At 39.2% G+C, this 19,162-nt stretch overlaps 2 protein-coding genes across 5 annotated transcripts in view; one reads left to right on the forward strand and one right to left on the reverse strand.

Annotated features, from left to right (window-relative positions):
* Positions 1–19,162, forward strand: part of LOC136664076 (glycerol kinase-like) — a 67,185-nt gene that overhangs the window by 10,648 nt on the left and 37,375 nt on the right. For 2 of the 3 annotated variants that reach the window (XM_066641113.1, XM_066641114.1), the window contains exons 2-4: positions 2,536–2,609; positions 6,828–6,934; positions 7,790–7,867. In XM_066641113.1, coding sequence (XP_066497210.1) covers positions 2,536–2,609; positions 6,828–6,934; positions 7,790–7,867 — 259 coding nt within the window. Of the gene's footprint in view, positions 1–2,535; positions 2,610–4,212; positions 4,501–6,827; positions 6,935–7,789; positions 7,868–19,162 lie in introns of those variants that run through there. The other variant, XM_066641115.1, reaches the window with a different exon arrangement.
* The window catches only part of LOC136664078 (transmembrane protein 50B-like), a 62,757-nt gene continuing 57,378 nt past the window's right edge, over positions 13,784–19,162 (reverse strand). Inside the window, exons 6-7 of one of the 2 annotated variants that reach the window (XR_010795065.1) lie at positions 15,545–15,693; positions 13,784–14,137 (exon numbers count right to left, since the gene is read on the reverse strand). Coding sequence is in view for 1 of the 2 variants with exons in the window: in XM_066641119.1 (XP_066497216.1) it covers positions 15,641–15,693 (53 nt within the window). In the remaining variant the exon portion in view is untranslated. Of the gene's footprint in view, positions 14,138–15,441; positions 15,694–19,162 lie in introns of those variants that run through there. The other variant, XM_066641119.1, reaches the window with a different exon arrangement.

Below are 19,162 nucleotides of genomic sequence, written 5' to 3' on the forward strand. Positions count from 1 at the left end.
TTTGGTAGCACAGCACATAGATGTTGATCATATTTGTTTTATTGGTCGGTTGCTCAGAGTGAACATCAGCCTTTGGGGGCCCAAGAACAATCCACCACACCATTATGCATAGTAAAAATAGCAGTTACCTTGACTTTGTGTGGCTGTGGATTTTCGTTCATCTAGTGAATTCTGGGTGAATTTCAGTTGGTATAATTTCTGTATCCACACCCCACACAGATGATGTAGATCCATAGGCTTATTGAATCAGTGTTACATTAATTACTAGGGTTTAAATTGATGTTGTGAATATTCAGTAATGCAACATTTTATTTATTTTTGTACTGAAAAAGTCTTGACATCCTTGATTTTGTAAATGTTTAAAGTGTATGAACAATGTTTTTCTGACTGTCCAGTTTTCTAATTTCTCCATCGAAATGGTATTAAATTGACATGGATGAATGAGTATGTTTTTGGTGTTAATCAAAGCATTAATGATTATAAAATCTGTAATGAACATGCATAACCCTAGCATCATCAGTTTTCTTTCATGTACAACAGTCAGTAAAATTCTGTTGTGGGATAAGTTTGCTCTTACCGCTTCAACAAAAAACTTGTTAAATTAAAGGACACAATCATGATTTTAATCAAAATGACACTTTTAGTACACCAGTCCAATTTATTTTCCACATACAAAAACAGGTAATCGTAAGAACTAACTAACATCATCTGTGGTGTGTTCAAGAAAGGAGAGACGGATCTGTATTTTCTGAAGATGTATATTGGCATGTGCACAAAACTCCTGTGGACATTCTACTGTCTGTCTCCAACAGAATCTAAAAATTGCTTCGTAGGAACAGGACTAATTAGGAACAGCTATGCAGAAGTTAAGCTGGACTCTCTGGAGATTGCTCTTACAATTTAATCTTTAGAAAATACCCACCACGGCTCCTCATGTGCAGTATGTCTGTTATTACATATCTGAAATTTCCTTCAGGATCAATAAAGTGGTATTTCTCATAGGGATGGATGGTATCCACATATTTTATACCGTCATAATGTCTCAAAATGTTAACACGGTAAACGGTATTACTCTAGGGTGATGTGGGGGGGTTGGTGAACTGTTGAGCTGCATAAGCTTCATATCTGTGAATGTGGATTAAGTGAAGAGTTTTCAGCACTGTACTAATCAGCTCAACACAGCCCGACCGTGCACACCGACACACGTATTTACAATAAAAACCTGTTGTATTCAGAAAGTAAATTTCAGCGATTGGTACTGGAGGAACAGAAAAGTTTGATAAAAAGTTCCACACTGTTTAGAAGCATAGCTGGCCAGCTACCAGGCACTTGTGCTTTAGCACACCATAGCAGATGGTTATCCGCTGAGCATTTTGTCTGTTTTCATCTCTTTCACTCTTTTAACCCAAACTCAGTGATAAAACTCACAAGTGTGGTGGGCTACTGAGTTATGTTTTACTTATGTTTTTTCCCCAACCTGTTTTCCCTGTGGCTCTCCTAAATGCACATAAAAAGGACTCTCAAGGTCAGACACAGAACAGAAATTTGAAATTTGTAATTTTGAAATACGTTTTGAGATACGGTCCACATTTTAAATAAATAATTTTAAATGAATAAACATTTAAAATATTGAGGTATATTGTATTACATTATACTGCACAACACTAATCTTTTATCTTAACAGGGAACAAACACCTTATTGATACCCTTCATTTCAGAAGAACTTTTGGTTAAGCAAGTGTAAACTAGTCTCATCCACAGATGCTCTGCCCACAAGTAGATGTGGAGTCTGATACCTTCAGTGTGCTAAGCTAACCTCACTTTCAGGAGTCTGCCAGTTGCTCTCTGGTTGGCAGTCTGTATATCCGCATGTATGCACTTTTGTGGGCGGCACGGTGGTACAGCAGGTGGGCGGCACGGTGGCGCAGCAGGTAGTGTTGCAGTCACACAGCTCCAGGGACCTGGAGGTTGTGGGTTCGATTCCCGCTCCGGGTGACTGTCTGTGAGGAGTTGGTGTGTTCTCCCTGTGTCCGCGTGGGTTTCCTCCCACAGTCCAAAAACACACGTTGCAGGTGGATTGGCGATTCGAAAGTGTCCGTAGGTGTGAATGAATGTGTTGCCCTGTGAAGGACTGGCGTCCCCTCGAGGGTGTATTCCCGCCTTGCGCCCGATGATTCCAGGTAGGCTCTGGACCCCCCGCGACACTAAATTGGATAAGCGGTTATAGATAATGGATTGATGCACTTTTGTTTATTGTTGTATATTGGCTCTGGAACCAGTCTACCAAAGATTGAATAATAACAAAATAGCTAATTATCTAACAATTCCTTTTCCTGCAGTAGTATACTTTTCCTGCAGTAGAAGGCAGCCATGCTAAGTGGTGAAAGGTACCAGGGAAAGCATTTCAGTGGTTTTGATTAATAAACATATCCAAAAAATGTGGTTTTATTGATGTGTCCACATTGGAAAGATCAAGAAAATTATTAATTTTTGATTTGTGGTTTGTGTATGATTTTATTTTATTTTCTTTTTCAGGTGTTCAATGCTAAAACCTCTGAACTTATCAGCCAGCATCAGGTGGAAATTACTCAGAGCTTCCCCAAGGAAGGGTAAGTATAGTAAACACTGACAAGTTCAATGTTTTAAGGCTGCAGCCGAGATAGGAGAAACCATATGGTTTTAAACATTTAATGAATATATATATATATATATATATATATATATATATATATATATATATATATATATATATATATATATATATATATATGGCTGATTGCAAATGCTCTTGACACTCAAAAGTTTCCAAGTTGTACTTTGATTTCTCAGAAATGAAGGATGCATTCACATTATTCTACAAAAAGTTTGAAACTTTTAGTGAAACAAAGAGAAACTAGGCAAGCCTATGTTTGCCAGACTGCTATTAGCCATATGGGCATTGTCTCAAAAATATTCCTGGCATTTCAAAAGCATGAAAGCGCAAAATACATATCTTTGTCATTGGAAGGTCTGAAAAAGCATTGGTGCTTCATATCAATGTCTTTGTTTACATGTGGTTTTTATTATGTGACTTTGTTTTACAGAAAATATGGAGGGCAGGACTAATAAATGCAGAAATGGAAAAAGGAGCACAAATTATTGTTCATAATATATAACACTGGCATCAGTGTTTTTCTTGTTAATTTTCTTTAAAAATAAATACTACATGACCTAACACCGAAGAACAAAGAAGACCAAGAACATTTAGTTGATTTTAAGATTTACAATTACTTATTTATTCAATGTAACAGGTTAGAGTAATATGTGAAATTTAATGGAGCTTGGCACAGCTTAATGGAGTTTTGTAAACACACTGCCACAAATGTCTTCCCACCACAAAGACACACACACACACAAAATAAGGCAAATTCAGCAGTCCTACTCTCTCTGTGAGATATAACGTGTAAATGTTGCAGAGTGCTGTGCCAAATACAGCCCCAGAAACACACACAAACGTGTTATTTCCTATTATTCAGCCACGTTTCACATTGAAGAACCTACTGTTCTTTGCTTTCAACTGGGAACTCATTTTTCTGGTTCGGGAACCATTTTATGTTGTGGTGGAAATGCGAAAATGCGCAACAGTTACAAATTTAGTTCACAAACTGGAATGGGTAATATGGCTGAACTAACAGCATGCGCGGTTCAATGTTAGGAGTCAATCCGTCAGTCAGTGAGCAAAAATGCCTATTCTAGAGAAAGTTGCTGAGATGTGTGGCTTAGATCTATTCTTGGCCTGCAAACATAGCTATTGATACTAGGTAACATCTTTACTGATGAAAATCAGTATTTGTCATTATTATTGTTTTTAGGAACTACAATTTCTAATAACTAATAGTTACTGTCTCCCTGTGTCTGCGTGGGTTTCCTCCATTGGCCCAAAAACACACATTGGTAGGTGGATTGGCTACTGAAAAATGTCCAAAGGTGTGAATGAATGTGTGAGTTTGTGTTGCCCTGCAAAGGACTGGCACCCCATCCATGTTATGTTCCCACCTTGCTCCCAGTGATTCCACTGTGACCCTGAACTGGATAAGCGGCGAATAATGAATGAATGATTAATAGTTATTCTCAGTATAACTAGACTCATATTGTAGTTAAATATTAATACGTTTTTCTAAATAATAATAATAATGATCCTGTTTTGCTTATAATAGTAATTAAATTCAAATTACACATGTAACAGCTTAATTTATAAAAAATGGTAAAAAAAATGCATTCTTTCTCACATCAGAATGTAAACAAAAAGGTGATGTTCACAGTTTTAATTTAAAAAAATGCATGACATGTTTACAAACCTTGGTGTCTGTAAATGGGTAAAAAAAAATAATGTTTCTCAGTTCAGTATGCTAGGCTTTCTCTCTTTGCTCACAGAAATAAAACCATTTTAGAGGTTTTAGATGACGATGGGATATTCAAATGTTGGAATGCAAGAACCGAGATGAGGATGTTGCTCCATATGTGGGTAATATTGACTTTATTTTGCTGTGGATGGAACTGACTATAAATCCCAGAGAGCTCTTATTGCATAAGACCAAAAACAGACTAAAAGTGCTACAAAAGTAGTTACTGAAGTTACAGATGTTTCTGTAGTAATTCAAATACTGTATAACTTAAAGACAAGTTAAACTTAAGCCACATATGAACAACAGTAAGGGTGGGCTATATGGTCCTAAAATAATATCATCATATTTCAGGGTATTTTGGCAATAATGATATTCTTGGCAATGTGACAAAACACTGAAATATACTTTTATTATATACATGCCGCAGCATGTAGTGTCGCAGTCACACCGCTCCAGGGACCTGGAGGTTGTGGGTTCAAGTCCCACTCCGGGTGACTGTCTGTGAGGACTTCTGTGGTGTATTCTCCCCATGTCCGAGTGGGTTTCCTCCAGGTGCTCCGTTTGCCTCCCACAGTTCAAAAACACACGTTGGTAGGTGGATTGGTGACTCATAAGTGTCCGTAGGTGTGAGTGAATGTGTGAGTGTGTGTCACCCTGTGAAGGACTGGCGCCCCCTCCAGGGTGTGTTCTTGCCTTGCACCCAGTGATTCCAGGTAGGCTCCAGACCCAACGTGACCCTGAATTGGATAAGGGATACAGATAATGAATAAATGACTGAAATATATATTAATAATATTAAATGATTTCATTTATTAAAATTTTATTTTACTACAAATGTACATTTCAAACATTCAGAAGAGACAGAAAACGACTTCCTCTAACTCCGCCTCAGAGCCATTTTCACTGTGCCTAAATGACTCATCTAAAAAACATATGCCATATAATGGGTAACTACGTGACTTCAATGTGTAAATAAGTCAGAATGTCACAAAATTATGATGATATTACTGCGAATGAAACTATATGGCAACCCCCCAAAAAACAGTCTTGAGTCACTTAACTGAGTGAATGTGTAGTACCGTGAAGGACAGGCAGACACACTGCAGCCATGAACAGGATGAATGAATGAATGAATGAATGAATGAGAATATGTCACCTGAGCATGCTGATAAATATTATTAAATTTGAAACACTCACTTACTCATATTTTACAAAATACCCCATAAGGTTTCTTTAAATGTTGTTTTTTTGTTTACCACTTCAGGCTCTATTGCCCTAATAAAGTACATGGGCCTATACAACTTGGCATCTCTATCCCCTACACCAACTGGAAATGACGAGTAAATCTCTTTGACAATAAGCATATCATATAAAGTGTAATTATTTTACAACCTTGCCTCAATGTCATCACCTCTCTGTTCATTCCTTACAGATTACTGCATGATAGGTAGGTTAAATGAACATTATTCAGGCAAGATTAGAAGGCAATGAATGTTTGTGCTCAGAACTGCGCAATCCCTATAATGATTATGTTCAGACGTGAAACATTAACAAGTTTCTTAAATGTTTATGAAATACAACACACACACACAGTACAAAGGTTTTGATGGACTCTCCTGACAGTGCATGAGTGCCAAAATGGATTCTAGGCCTATACCTAAACTCAGTCATCATCACATGTTACCTCTAGATTTAGAGGCAGCATAGACCATTCTGGAGAACTACTGTTCTCACGGCAGAACATGTTTACGTTCGTTCATAAGCTTAGCATCTTTTAATGTGGAGCGGTATGTTTGAGTAAATACGGACTGTAATATGTATGTGTTTAAAGTTGAACTTGTCTGTAAGTTTTTAATCACTGTTTAAATTACCACAGAATCTCATTTGCAAGTTGCTTGGTTTTGTAGCACATTCGATGTGTTTACTGTCATGAACTTAGCAGTTTTGCGAATTTGGAGTCAGTTCCACCTTAAATCTGTAACACAAAAATATGATGCTGTTTCTTAGCAGTGGTTCCATTATTTCAGTCTGAGACTCTTAGTTTTTTTTTTTTTTTTTTTTCACCATTTACCGAACTAGGGCTGTGTACAAACACTAGAACATTTTCCAGCATGCAAACAGACTGGAAAGATAGCAAACAGTGAGGATACCTTTTCTGAATATGAAACTGCAAAGATAGCTTTAAAAGAACCTGCCCATAAAAAACTTCTATATCCAATTATCAACTGACTGTTGATGTCAGTGAAAATAATGAAATAATAATAAAAAAAAAAGTAGAAACTGTACCACATGCCTACATCACAGTTCATCTAATGTTTAAAACCTTTATTGCAGCTGTTAAAAAAGTATTTGCTTATAATTTCCTTTTCATTCATTACCTTGGTACACTTTGGCTAAATCCTTTTCTATAAGAATAATATTTTTGTTTTTCTCTTTTGTAAGATGGGTGGAAGAAGACCCAAAGGAGATTTTACACTCTGTCTATGAGTGTATGGAGAGAACCACTGAAAAACTCATTCAGCTCAACATTGACATCTCCAGCATAAAAGGTTGGTGGGATGGGGTATATACATCCAGATAGCAGGCACAATTGGGCCAAATCTGTCTCACTCTTAGCACTTATGGCTAAGTAACACACCTGTCATTCAAGGTCAAAAATGGGCCATAAAACAACTGTAGATGTGCCACATTTGGGCCAACCTAGGGCTGGGCAATTAATTGAAAGCTAATCGAAATTGACTATCAGAACTTCTAATAGACATAATCATGTCTATATCGATTATATAGATTATTTTTATTCTGCTATATCCCCACTGTGCGTTCATGTACGGTCCCTTCAAAATCATGCTACCAAGCTGTAGTTGTGCGATTCTGCCCCTATCTGCCACATGGAAGCAACCTAAACGCTGAGGCCGACCGAGCACAGCATTTGTGGTTTGTGGCATAATTAGGACAACCCTGAACAAAAAGAAGTCAAATGTGCGACCAAGGCACAATCACACACCAAATATGGACAGTGCTCAAAAAACAAGAGAGGAACAAGCTCCCAGCAACATTAGAAAAAATATCCCAGCTTTAATACTGGAGTGCAAGCCTCATCCTTATGAGGGTCAAAAATGCAAAAACAAAATAATCGTTCATTAATCGCAATTGTGTTAAAATGTACAAGTAATTGTGATATTGATTTGTGCTCATATCGCCCAGCACTAAGCCAACCCTTCATTGCTATCGGGTTAGACATTTGTTAGGGCATGCACATGTATGTGTTTGGCTGTTTTACTGAATGTGTGTGTGTTGGAGTGAATGTGATTGTCTTTATTTAAGGCTGCACTCCACATTCTCCTCATTGAGGACTCAAAGGTCAACATTAAGAAGCAGATATGTAATCTTTTCTGTTTCCATAGCAATTGGAGTGACTAATCAAAGAGAGACAACCCTGGTTTGGGATAAAGAAACTGGAGAACCTCTGTACAATGCTATCGGTGAGTCATCCATTTAGTACACTACTAAACAGCCACTTCCTGGAAAAAAAACTTCACCTTGATGTAAGCATATGTCCCCATTATCCCTACACATGTCTTCACATCAGTAGTACCTTCACATACATTGATCAACCATTACATTATGATCACCTCCTTGTTTCTACACTCACTGTACATTCTCTCAGCTCCACTGAAAATACAGGAGCACTTCTATAGTTACAGACAAGAATTACTGTCACTTGTTGCTCTACATACATTGTTTGCCCTTTTCATACTGTTCTTCAGTGGTCAGGACCCCGATAGGACCACCAGAGCAGTTATGATTTGGGTGGTGGATCATTCTCAGTCCAGCAGTAACACTGAGGTGTTTAACAATTCTAGAAGCACTGCTGTGTCTGATCCACTCCTAACATCACAACATACAATATAACACAACCATGTCAGTGTCACGGCAACACTAAGAATTATCCACCAACCAACTAATACCTGCTCTGTGCTAGTCATGTTGGGATCCTGACCATTAAAGAAGAGGATGGAAGGTGGAGAACAAAGTGTGCAGAGCAACAAATGGACTACAGTTTGTAACTGTAGAACTACAAAATGCTCCAGCATGGACAGTGGAGCTGAGAGATTGGACAGTGAGTGTAGGAACAAGGAGGTGGTCATAATATTATGGTTAATTGCTGATATAAGCACCTTCATATCATGAAATAAGTTGGTTTATGCACCTTTTGCTTATAGACAAATGTGGACTCATTTAAACACTTTTTCAGCTAAGATTAGTTTGGGTCCAATCTGCATAAAATGTCAGTTTGATGCAGTGACATTTTTAAGTGACAACAGTTTTCCAAAGTACTCCGAAGTGAATTTGGGTATATTTATAAAAGTGACGATAATTATGATAATATTTCATTCTAAATTTCCCAGAAGCCTCCATAATTATGACTAAGAGTACTTGAGTAAAATAACTATTAACTTACTTTTAACTTTTTTTTTTGAGATGGGAAGAAATATTAACCTCCAATTTACAGAACTGAAAAAATACAAAAGTGTTTCTATTCATCCTTCAACACTATGGATTTGAAGGTTGTGGAGCTGAGAATAAATTGTGAAGAAGTAATCTTTATTCAATGTTCCAAAAAACAAATATGAATTATAGTGTATGTGGAATGTAAAATATCTGGCTACATAAACAGAGAGGCTGGTCATAAAATTAGAATATCATGAAAAAGTTGATTTCAGTAATTCTATTCAAAAAGTGAAACTTGTATATTATACTCATTGATTGCACACAGACTGATATATTTCAAGTGTTTATTTCTTTTAATTTGATGATTATAACTGACAACTAATGAAAAGCCCAAATTCAGTATCTCAGAAAATTAGAATATTGTGAAAAAGGTTTCAGTATTGAAGACACCTGGTGCCACACTCTAATAAGCACTTGTAACTAGGACTTGACTGTCATTTTGTATTTCTAAACACATGCTTATATAGAACAGTAGAGGGCAGAACAACATCACTTAACTGATCAATCAAGCATTTTCCCTTTCCATTTTTGTAAATTATGGTGTGTGCTAGAAATCATGCAGTTGTGCGGTCTCTAATAATACACACAGAAACGCACTTTAACTCCAGGGTCAGTGAAAGGAATGAGAAATAATTACATTTACATTTTTTTCCTCTTGTCCTAAGGTAGCCTCTCAGTCATGACGTGTTTGGTGTCAAACATTTGCTTCTTGACTTTTTGTAGCTGTGATGCAAACATTTTATCTGCATTCTGAATGACAGTTTTCTATTACTGAATAATACATAAATTGGATGTTGTTATTATCATAATATATTATATATTAACTTTGGTCCAATGCATTTCTAAAGAAGCAAACTTCAATCTTTAGCCCAGTCAGGGCTAAAAACAGGGTTAACGCACGTTTGGACCCCTATAACCGACACTCGATACCGGCCAGTTTAGGCATATTCAAGCGGTACATTGAAAGTGAAAAAGCAAAAATAAACGCTTAAGAAAATTTTCAAAAGGTGAAACACTGAACACGCAGCTCGACAGCATGCACCTCAAGCAGCGAGGTGTTATTAAATACACACCAGTCAAGTCACAGTCATCCCAGTCAATTATGAGGGTGGCACAGAAAAAGTATACCAAACCTTCACAGTGTAAAATATGTGGTGATATAAAAAGGCACAGCCTGCAGCAATGTCCAGCTACAGAAGCAGTGTGCAATCTTTGCAAAAAGAAGGGACATTTTGCCAGAGCTTGTCATGCCAGAAAGTCCAGTCAGGTGAATATGGCATTACTGACTGAAGATGTAGAGGATGAGGATGCATTCCCTGAATCACTTATGGCTGATACAGACAAAGGTCCATGGATGACAGAAATAAAAATGGATCACTGCAATGTTGTGTGCAAAATAGACACAGGTTCAGATGTAACAGCAGTACCAGAGAGAATGTGCAATCCTGACCAGCTCGGTAGACTGGTAAAATCATCAGAAGTCCTCAAGGGTCCAGGAGGCACAGCACTATCAATAAAGGGAAAATTCACAGCCACACTGCAGAAAGGACAAAAGACCATAAAACAGGACGTCTATGTCGTGATGGAACTGGTCACACCATTATTAGGCTGTCCATCTGTCACAGCACTGCAATTAGTTGCTAGGTTTGAGGAAGTCAATCTAGATGCATAACGAGGAAGCAGTAAAATCAGAATTCCCAAAGCTGTTTCTGTCCACTCCTAGACACATTTCACTCCCTCTCATGCCTAGAGTTAAAGAAGAACTAAATTGCATGGAGCAACAAGGAGTCATCTCTAAAGTGGAACAGTCAACTGAATGGTGTGTACCCATGATGGTTGTACCTAAGTGAACAGGCAAGGTGAGGATTTGCACAGATCTCACAGAACTAAACACACTAGACACCCACTTCCCTCAGTAGAACACACACTAGGACAGCTGGCTGGAACCAGAGTGTTTTCAAAGCTGGATGCGAATTCAGGGTTCTGGCAGATTCCACTTTCCCAAGAGTCTTCCATACTTACCACATTCCTAACACCATTTGGATGGTATTGCTATAACCACTTAAATTTCGAAATGTCCTCTCCTCCTGAGCACTTTCAGAAGCATATGACACAACTCCTTGAGGGTTTGGAAGGTGTTCTGTGTCAGATGGATGACATGCTTATCTGGGAGGCATCTGGGGTGAGTGTAGACCCAGAAAAAGTGAAGGCAGTGAAAGCCATGAGAGAACCTGAAAACATCATTAAGGTGAGAGGACTGCTGGGGATGATAAATCAACTGGGAAAATTTCTACCTCATCTGGCTGAGAAGACCAGTCCACTCAGAGACCTGTTGAAGTCAAACATGTGGGCATGGGGGTCCCAACAGCAGGAGGCCTTTGATAGGATCAAAGACGAGCTAACAACGCCACCTGGGCTGGCATTATATGACACCAATGCTGAAACGCTAGTCTCTGCAGATGCGTCATCATATGGGCTAGGCGCTGTACTCCTCCAAGAACAACCAGACACAGCATAAAAACCAGTAGCTTATGCATCATGGGCTCTCACCACCACTGAGCAAAGGTATGCCCAGATAGAGAAGGAGGTGTTGGCGTCCACATGGGCCTGTGAGAAGATTGCAGAATTTCTCCTAGGGAAAAACTTCCACATAGCGACAGACCACAAACCATTGGTCCCACTGTTGGGCTCAAAGACGCTGGACGCTCTACCACCACAAATACAACGTCTCCAAATGAGACTGCTGAGGTTCTCATATACAATATTTTACATGTGGCTCTCAAGAATATTGCAACTGCAGATGTATTTTCTAGGGCCCCTGTAAGCTACACTGAAGATGAGCTACAGCAGCACCTGTATGTTGACACGGTCATGGCAAGTCTTCCAGCTACAGAGCATATATATTATATAATAAATAAATCAGAACATGCCAAGACAGTGACACTACACTTTTCCAGCATAAGAAACACTGTGCGGTCGTCTTCAGAAATGGAAAGATAACACACCCAGTTTATGATGCTCTTAGGCAAAAAGAAGATCAAACAAAGTGGTGAAGACCAGAATTAAAAAGGACCTGTTTATGACCCTTGGCGCCTAAATGGCTCACTGGTTATCTCTTGCAAAAATCAACAGATGGCTAACAGGATTGACCTCGCCCTGAACTCCTGTTATCCTAGCCGCACAGGACGAACAGCATGGACCAACAGCGAACCCAAGTGGACGTTTGAGAAATCATGTTTCGCCCTGCTGCCTTCTAAATGCATAACGAACACAACGAGTGTTTATGAACATGTTTTATGCAAATATGTATTAGTCACCCTCTGTTATTCTCAGGTGAACGTCTACCAACTAATGAAGTGATGTGTATTACTGTTTCAATCATGAAGGAAAGTTTCTGTCTCTGATTAGGAAAACGAATTAGTATCTAACTTCTAGCATAATATTGTAGTGGGATGTAATCGTAAAATACCCAAGATATATATACGTAGATGTTTGATATTAATAATCCAGGACACTCATTGTGCTATACCACAAGTATGTATAAGTAATTTTTGTGTATACGTGAATCTTTTCTCTCTCTCTGAAATGTGAAACAAGTCACGTGAGCCTCAGACCCAGGATCCAATTAAAGGAAGGATACCTCCCAATTGGGCGTGACCGTGCCACCTTTGAAAAGAGAGTGCCCGGCTCACGTCGCGCTCTTCTCGCTTCCGCCTCTCGTCTTCTAGCTTCCGCCCTTCGCTCTTCTAGCTTCCGCTCTTCTCAGAGCTTTTTTCCCGCTCTCCAGCGACCTCCTCACGTTGCGCTCACTCTTCAAGTGCGACGCTCTTCATTCTTCCTTACGCCGACGAAACGACTCAAAGACTCTAAGACTCTAAGAAGGACCGCACTCAGCTCCAAGGGATGCCTTGTGCCAGTTAGCAGTGTGATACAGAAACTACAACGTAACGTCGAGTAACTCTAAGTAATCTATTTTTTTTTTGTGTTCATGTTTTGTTGCCCAATCTAAGTTTAATCTCACGACTGATCAAAGCAGGTGGAACTTATTCGTGGCCAGAGTAAGAAACACCGCCGAGATAGAAGAAAATCGTAAAATAAGCATAAGCTTATTGATTCGATTTTTAGTTCTGGAGACTGCAAGGACCAGCGAAACTTCTCGTCCAAAGCTTCCATATGGTTGGAACCTCCCACTCAGGACAGTGAGCCAGAGGAAATCCTTTCGTCTACGTCACCACGCTCTGAGTACGCCCGAGGCGACTTGACTCGCGGGTGACTAAATCCACACTGACCAAGCCTGAAAACTTCCACAGAAGAACTGCAGGAACTAAGCGAGACTCCTCTCTCCCATAACCTCAAAGCGCCTCTGCACCCGTCGAGTAGTTGAGATCGACCGAAAAGTACGCTAAAACTACGCACTTCCAGAGCTGAAAATTGAATCAAGTCTCTTGATAAATTTATACGTTAATTAAATCTCAGTTAGCAACACATTAGTCACAAGTCATATCGCCTAGCTTATCTTTAAATTCGAATCGGCTTCACCTGCATTGATGCCGTGAGATTTTGAGATTATGCTATGTTAAGTGAATATTCTTTTTTCCTCTTAATAAAATATTTCCATTATTTGAAATAACAGTGTGTGGAGCCTGTTCATTAAAAGTCTGAAAATCCTGAAGAACTCACGTAGCGATGACAGTATTCACTCTCTAACTACTTGTTAATGTTTTTGTCATTTAAGTCAATCATAACAATAACAATTATTATCATTAGTCAAACGTCAGTAATCAGAAGTGTTTGAATAAGGTCAAACGCTACAAACATATATATTATATATATTTATATATATAATACAGTGTATACACAACATACACTACACTGCCTTCATTGTTTCCAACTAGACTGTGGTGCACAGTAGGAGCAGATATGTTCCAATATGAAAAATCATAATTGTTTTAGACTATTTTTCTAGATTCTTTTACGTCGCAAAGATGTCATCAACAACTACAGAAACAACAATCCAGCACTTCAAATCAATCTTCAAATCAAACTTCAAATTCCGCTCGTCACGGAATCCCAGAGGTGGTGCGCTCGGACAGCGGGCCATAGTTTTCATCTGAGTGCTTCCAACACTTTGCAAAGGACTGGGGCTTTAACCATGTGACATCTAGGCCTTGCTTTCCACAGAGCCACGGGGAGACGGAGAACAGTCTGTGTTGTGGAACAGTCTGTTTAGTAGAGGAATCCTAGAAAGAAGAATGGAACACATCTCAGAAAGAGGGATGTAGTATTAGATTAATTGCACGGTTGACCTGGGGGGAAGCCTAATAAAAAAGGGACAAAGTTCTAGAGTGGAGCTTATGTGTGGGGTTGTCTGTTGTCTCTCGCTCTTTATATGGATTAATACAGTACTTAGATGACAGAACAATATGGGACGCATTTTGTTACGTATTTTTGAGGTCACAGGCAGCTCTCTCAGCCAGGGCAATATATAGAGAGAGTTACGACTGTGATTGATACTGCCCGCCATGCGATCACGTGATTCATGTGCCCCCACAATAGTTCCAAACAATCCGTGCGCTGTCCTGTTCTCATATTGGAGAGACAGCGGGGAAAGATATATTAAACGGTAAATAATAAAATATTATACAATTTCTCTGTGTTTTCAACTGTATTTAAATTTTCTGCATATTTTAACATCAATGTGGCAGGTGAAGGGCAAGAGTAACGTTTACCAGTTTTATTTTTGGAGGGAAAAGGGTCGTTCTTGTTAACATGCATATTAGCATACATTACATCTCTATTAACTTTCTTAGTGATTTAAAACAATAATAATTATTATTATTTTTTATTATTATAAATTATTATTATTATCATTATCATTATTATTATTAATAATAATACTGAACAGGTTTGGCCATATGCCTGCACTGACTGAGCAGATACATAAAGGTAATAACGTAAATTATGTCTAATGTATGCCTCATGTATGTCTTAGAAATTCTAAGTACCAAGTAAAAATTCAAAACCAAGTAAAAAACACCATTATTTATTTACGTGATATGTGAGTTTTAGCGTTTAATCACTGTTTTATTTATGAATTGGTAGTGTTTAAAAATTCTATGCAACAAATTGTAAATGTAAATGAACTATTTTGGAAATTCTGAGTGTTTTCTGAGACATGATCATTGTTGAGTTTGTTTACTGAGCAGTATTATTATTATCATATGATACATTTACTACTACATGAATTCATATTATATTGCTCCTACAATAAGGCATGCATTTAGTTTCTCACAAAGCAGCATTTCTAAGTTTAGTCAAGTAACTTAAGCCTAATGTCAAATCTGTTAAATGAGAAAAGAGCAGCAAGACAGCAGGCATGATTATTATTGGACAGTCCTCAAGGTTTGAATAATGGTATATGGCTAACTTCAAAAAAAGCCTGATTTGTGGAATAACTTCCAGGTTTTTAATGAGGGTTACTCTTGCTCAACCACTTGTGTTTTATGCCATCTTGTGGGCTACATAGTTAAGGTAATCAGTAACTACAATTTGTGAGAAATGCAAGGATGCAATTACATATAATGATCCTGATGGAGAACACAGCATTTTACTACAATTCAAAGAGTTCAAGGTGGGTAGCTCCCTACCAGCCATCAGATGAGGCCTTTGATCTCGTCTGTAGAGCAGAGCAGCTGTTCCGAGCAAGAACAAGTGTTTCCCCTCATGGAGCTCAGTGATGGGCATTACTGAAAATAGAGGCCGTGCTCCTGGAAACAAGCTTCCCTCATGCCATGATCTGAAAAAAATTACCAGCAGGTACATCAGGCTGAGGTTGCGAATTGAGTCCAAGTGTATCAGAGCTGCAAGGAGGGAAAAGCAAATTCATGATGGACATCTTGTTAATAAGAGTCAGAATAGAAGCAAAGACGACGAAATATTCTTCAGCACCTACAGCTACACCACTTTTTTGACCTCTTTTTTGATTGATTTATCCCCACCCTGCCACCCCAATTGCCAGTTTGTTTGTTTTTTTGGGTAGTTTACTCTTTGCTCCATGATAAAACAATAAAGGACTGATATACCACATATGCTATTCTACTGATTTTAAATTATTCTAAATAACAATTAAAAATGTAATGAATTAATTATTCATTCATTCATTCATTCATTATCTGTAACCGCTTATCCAGTTCAGGGTCGCGGTGGGTCCAGAGCCTACCCGGAATCATTGGGCGCACAGACACACACATTCACTCACATACTCACACCTACGGACACTTTTGAGTCGCCAATCCACCTAACAATGTGTGTTTTTGGACTGTGGGAGGAAACCAGAGCACCCGGAGGAAACCCACGCGGACACGGGGAGAACACACCAACTCCTCACAGACAGTCACCCGGAGCGGGAATCGAACCCACAACCTCCAGGCCCCTGGAGCTTTGTGACTGCGACACTACCTGCTGCGCCAGCGTGCTGCCATGAATTAATTATGTCATGTTAAATTAATGTTAAACTAATGACTGACAAAGAAGTTGGCAGTTTGTTGTGCAGTTATTTTCAATTACAGGGGAATTTGTTACGTCATGGCAGTGGTTAGAAATAGGTATAATGTCTAGATGTACGATTTCACCATTAGTTCGTGAAGGTTATTAATACCATTGATAGATCATGTCTGCCAGGGAAGTTGAAATTGTGGTTTCTGCAGTTTGGCTTACTGCCTCGTATTAGATGGCTGTTGACAGTTTATGAGGTTTCGATCACAGAAGGAGAAAAGATGGAAAGGTTTGTGAACAAGGCTGTAAGGAAGTGGCTAGGGATGCCACAGTGCATAAGTAGTGTGGCATGGTATGGGAAAGGGTACTGGAGCTACCACTCAAATTTAGTTGAGGAATTTAAATGTGCAGGAATTTTTGGCAGGATCGAAGAATTCAGTTGTTAAAGCAGCAGTGCCAGTCACAAAAGCAGGAAGGAAGCTGAACCCTTGAATGGCAGTGCAGGTAGCAGTGCAGGGATGTGCTTGGCCAAGTGCAATGCGGAAGAGCGTTCCTTTGGTCAGATAATTAGTGGAAAGTGTTTAGTAAGGCCACAACACCAGAGAGAAGGCAAATGATGACAAGATTATTTGTGATCAGGAAGAGGCGGCACAGTGTGCAACAGCAAAACAAGGCCAGTGGCTTCGCTGGGACAATCTAGAGAAGCAGAAGATCAGTTGGCAAGAATTGTGGGCGATGACTCCACAAAATCTTGGACAGTGTGGAGGTGAAGACCCTAGTTGTAGATTATGTACAGGGGTTGGCACGCTGAAGCATATTCTATCAGCTTGTAAGATTAGTTTTTGCAGGGGAAGTATACATGGAGACAATCAGGTGCTAAGGGTTTTAGCATGTTGTTTGAACAGCAAAGGTAAATGCATTGACAAGTGGTTGTAGTAATAAAGTGATTAGGCTTGTGCGTGAGAGCAGCATATTCGAGAGCTTGCACAGGCTCTAAATATTGGTAGATGGGGTGAAGCATGAGATTGGAAATTGCTGGTGGATGTGGGTAAAAAGCTGCAGGTCCCAGAGCGCATATGTATAAATGTATTTGGGTCACGGATGGCAAAACATAGTCAGCGCAGTCTCTACACACTGCAGTGGAAGTTGGAGATTAGTAGAATTGCACATAGTTGCGGCTACATTCAATGGTTCAGAAACAGTGCCAGTGTTGCATCATTTAAGAAGATGGAATGGAAAATTAGAATTCAGTAGGAAAAAAGGTTTTAATAGCATGTTGTGTGGCGCACCATGTTCTCCTACAGGTAATACTGTTCTCTGTTCTCATTGGCTGTTGAAGGGATTTGTTCAGAATAGAGTTTCTGGAGAGTTTACACTACGTGACTACGTACAAATTTGGGTCAAAAAAAATCTAACTTTTGGTATGCTGCGACTGGTCTGAAATGAGATTTCACGGCAAAAATATTTCAAACCTGGCTTAAAGTTGTGTAGTGGAACACCATCTTAAGGCATGCCAAAGAACACTGGCTTCATTCAAGAAACCACAGGTCAGCAGCAGTCCTTAGAAAATGCATTTCACAATAATGACCTATATCCTTGTAACAGTGTAAAAAACTGTTCAGTCGAGCTAGACTGCTGCATTGTGGAAATATAGATTTTTTTTCATGACTCTAAAACTTTACATTTTTTAATGCAGAGTTAATAAAGAAGTAAATGTTGTTCATTCAAGCTTATTATATCTTATTAGTGGTACAGAACACTACTTTAACAAAATCAAATCTTTAAGTATAGCAATATAAATATCTGGATTTATAGGCATCTGTTTAGTTGTTAAGATAGATGAAACTGGTATTGTTACTCTGTATCTGCAATTACTTGAACATGAAATATCGGTATAGGAATGGAAAGAGAGGTATTGGTGCATCCCTAGAGTTAACAGTTCCATTTGAGGATGCAGTAGATGAAGCATTCAGAAGGAAGGATCTGAAGTATAGGGACTTGGCGGCTGAGGTGAGAGAATGCCGGCGGCAGGCACATGTAAGACCGGTGGAGATAGGTGTTAGTGGATTTGTAGCCAAGTCTGCCACATCCCTGCTTGTGCAGTTCAAGGGCCGGAAAATAAGGGCAGCGGTTAAGGAGTTATCAGAAAGAGTCTGAAAGGTCAACGGTGCCAATGGGGCTATGTACAGCCCTAGTCACCCGGGAGGTCAGTGTGGATTTATGGTTGTTGATGCTTAAGGGTAAAGTAGGACTGTAAACCTAGCTTGGAAGGGAGTGGGTCTGGGACGCCAGACTTCACTGTTGAGCCTTCTGGAGGTGTCGTGGGCTTAATTCAACAAAACACTGAGGGGAGGTGTCAACTTGATGACCCTTTAAAGAGCTAGTAATGCAGTAGGTGGTTTGGGTACTCATGTGAAGGGCTCAACGAGTAACCGCAGATGTTAAGGGTTGCTGGTTGCTGATCATAAACGGCCACAGCAACCTTAGGGTGTAGCTGTAAGATTGGAACAATAGAAATCGTGTGTGAAGCTCTAATGTATTTGAATAGGATATTTTACATCTTATCTTGTGTATAATAACCAAACCCTGTTATTCATGGCTACAGACGACCGTAGCCTGCTGTGTGCTGTGCTCCAAAGCCTAGCATTTTCATTAACGTTATGATGGACTCATTTCATTAGCAACTTTAAATGACTTAGATGTGTCTTTGAAAAATAGCTCATGTTCGCCTTCTTTTTTTGCTGCTACTCTCATTCGCTTGTGTCACCCAC

Source organism: Hoplias malabaricus, chromosome 12 (assembly GCF_029633855.1).
Source record: "Hoplias malabaricus isolate fHopMal1 chromosome 12, fHopMal1.hap1, whole genome shotgun sequence".
In the NCBI taxonomy this organism is placed as follows: Eukaryota; Metazoa; Chordata; class Actinopteri; order Characiformes; family Erythrinidae; genus Hoplias; species Hoplias malabaricus.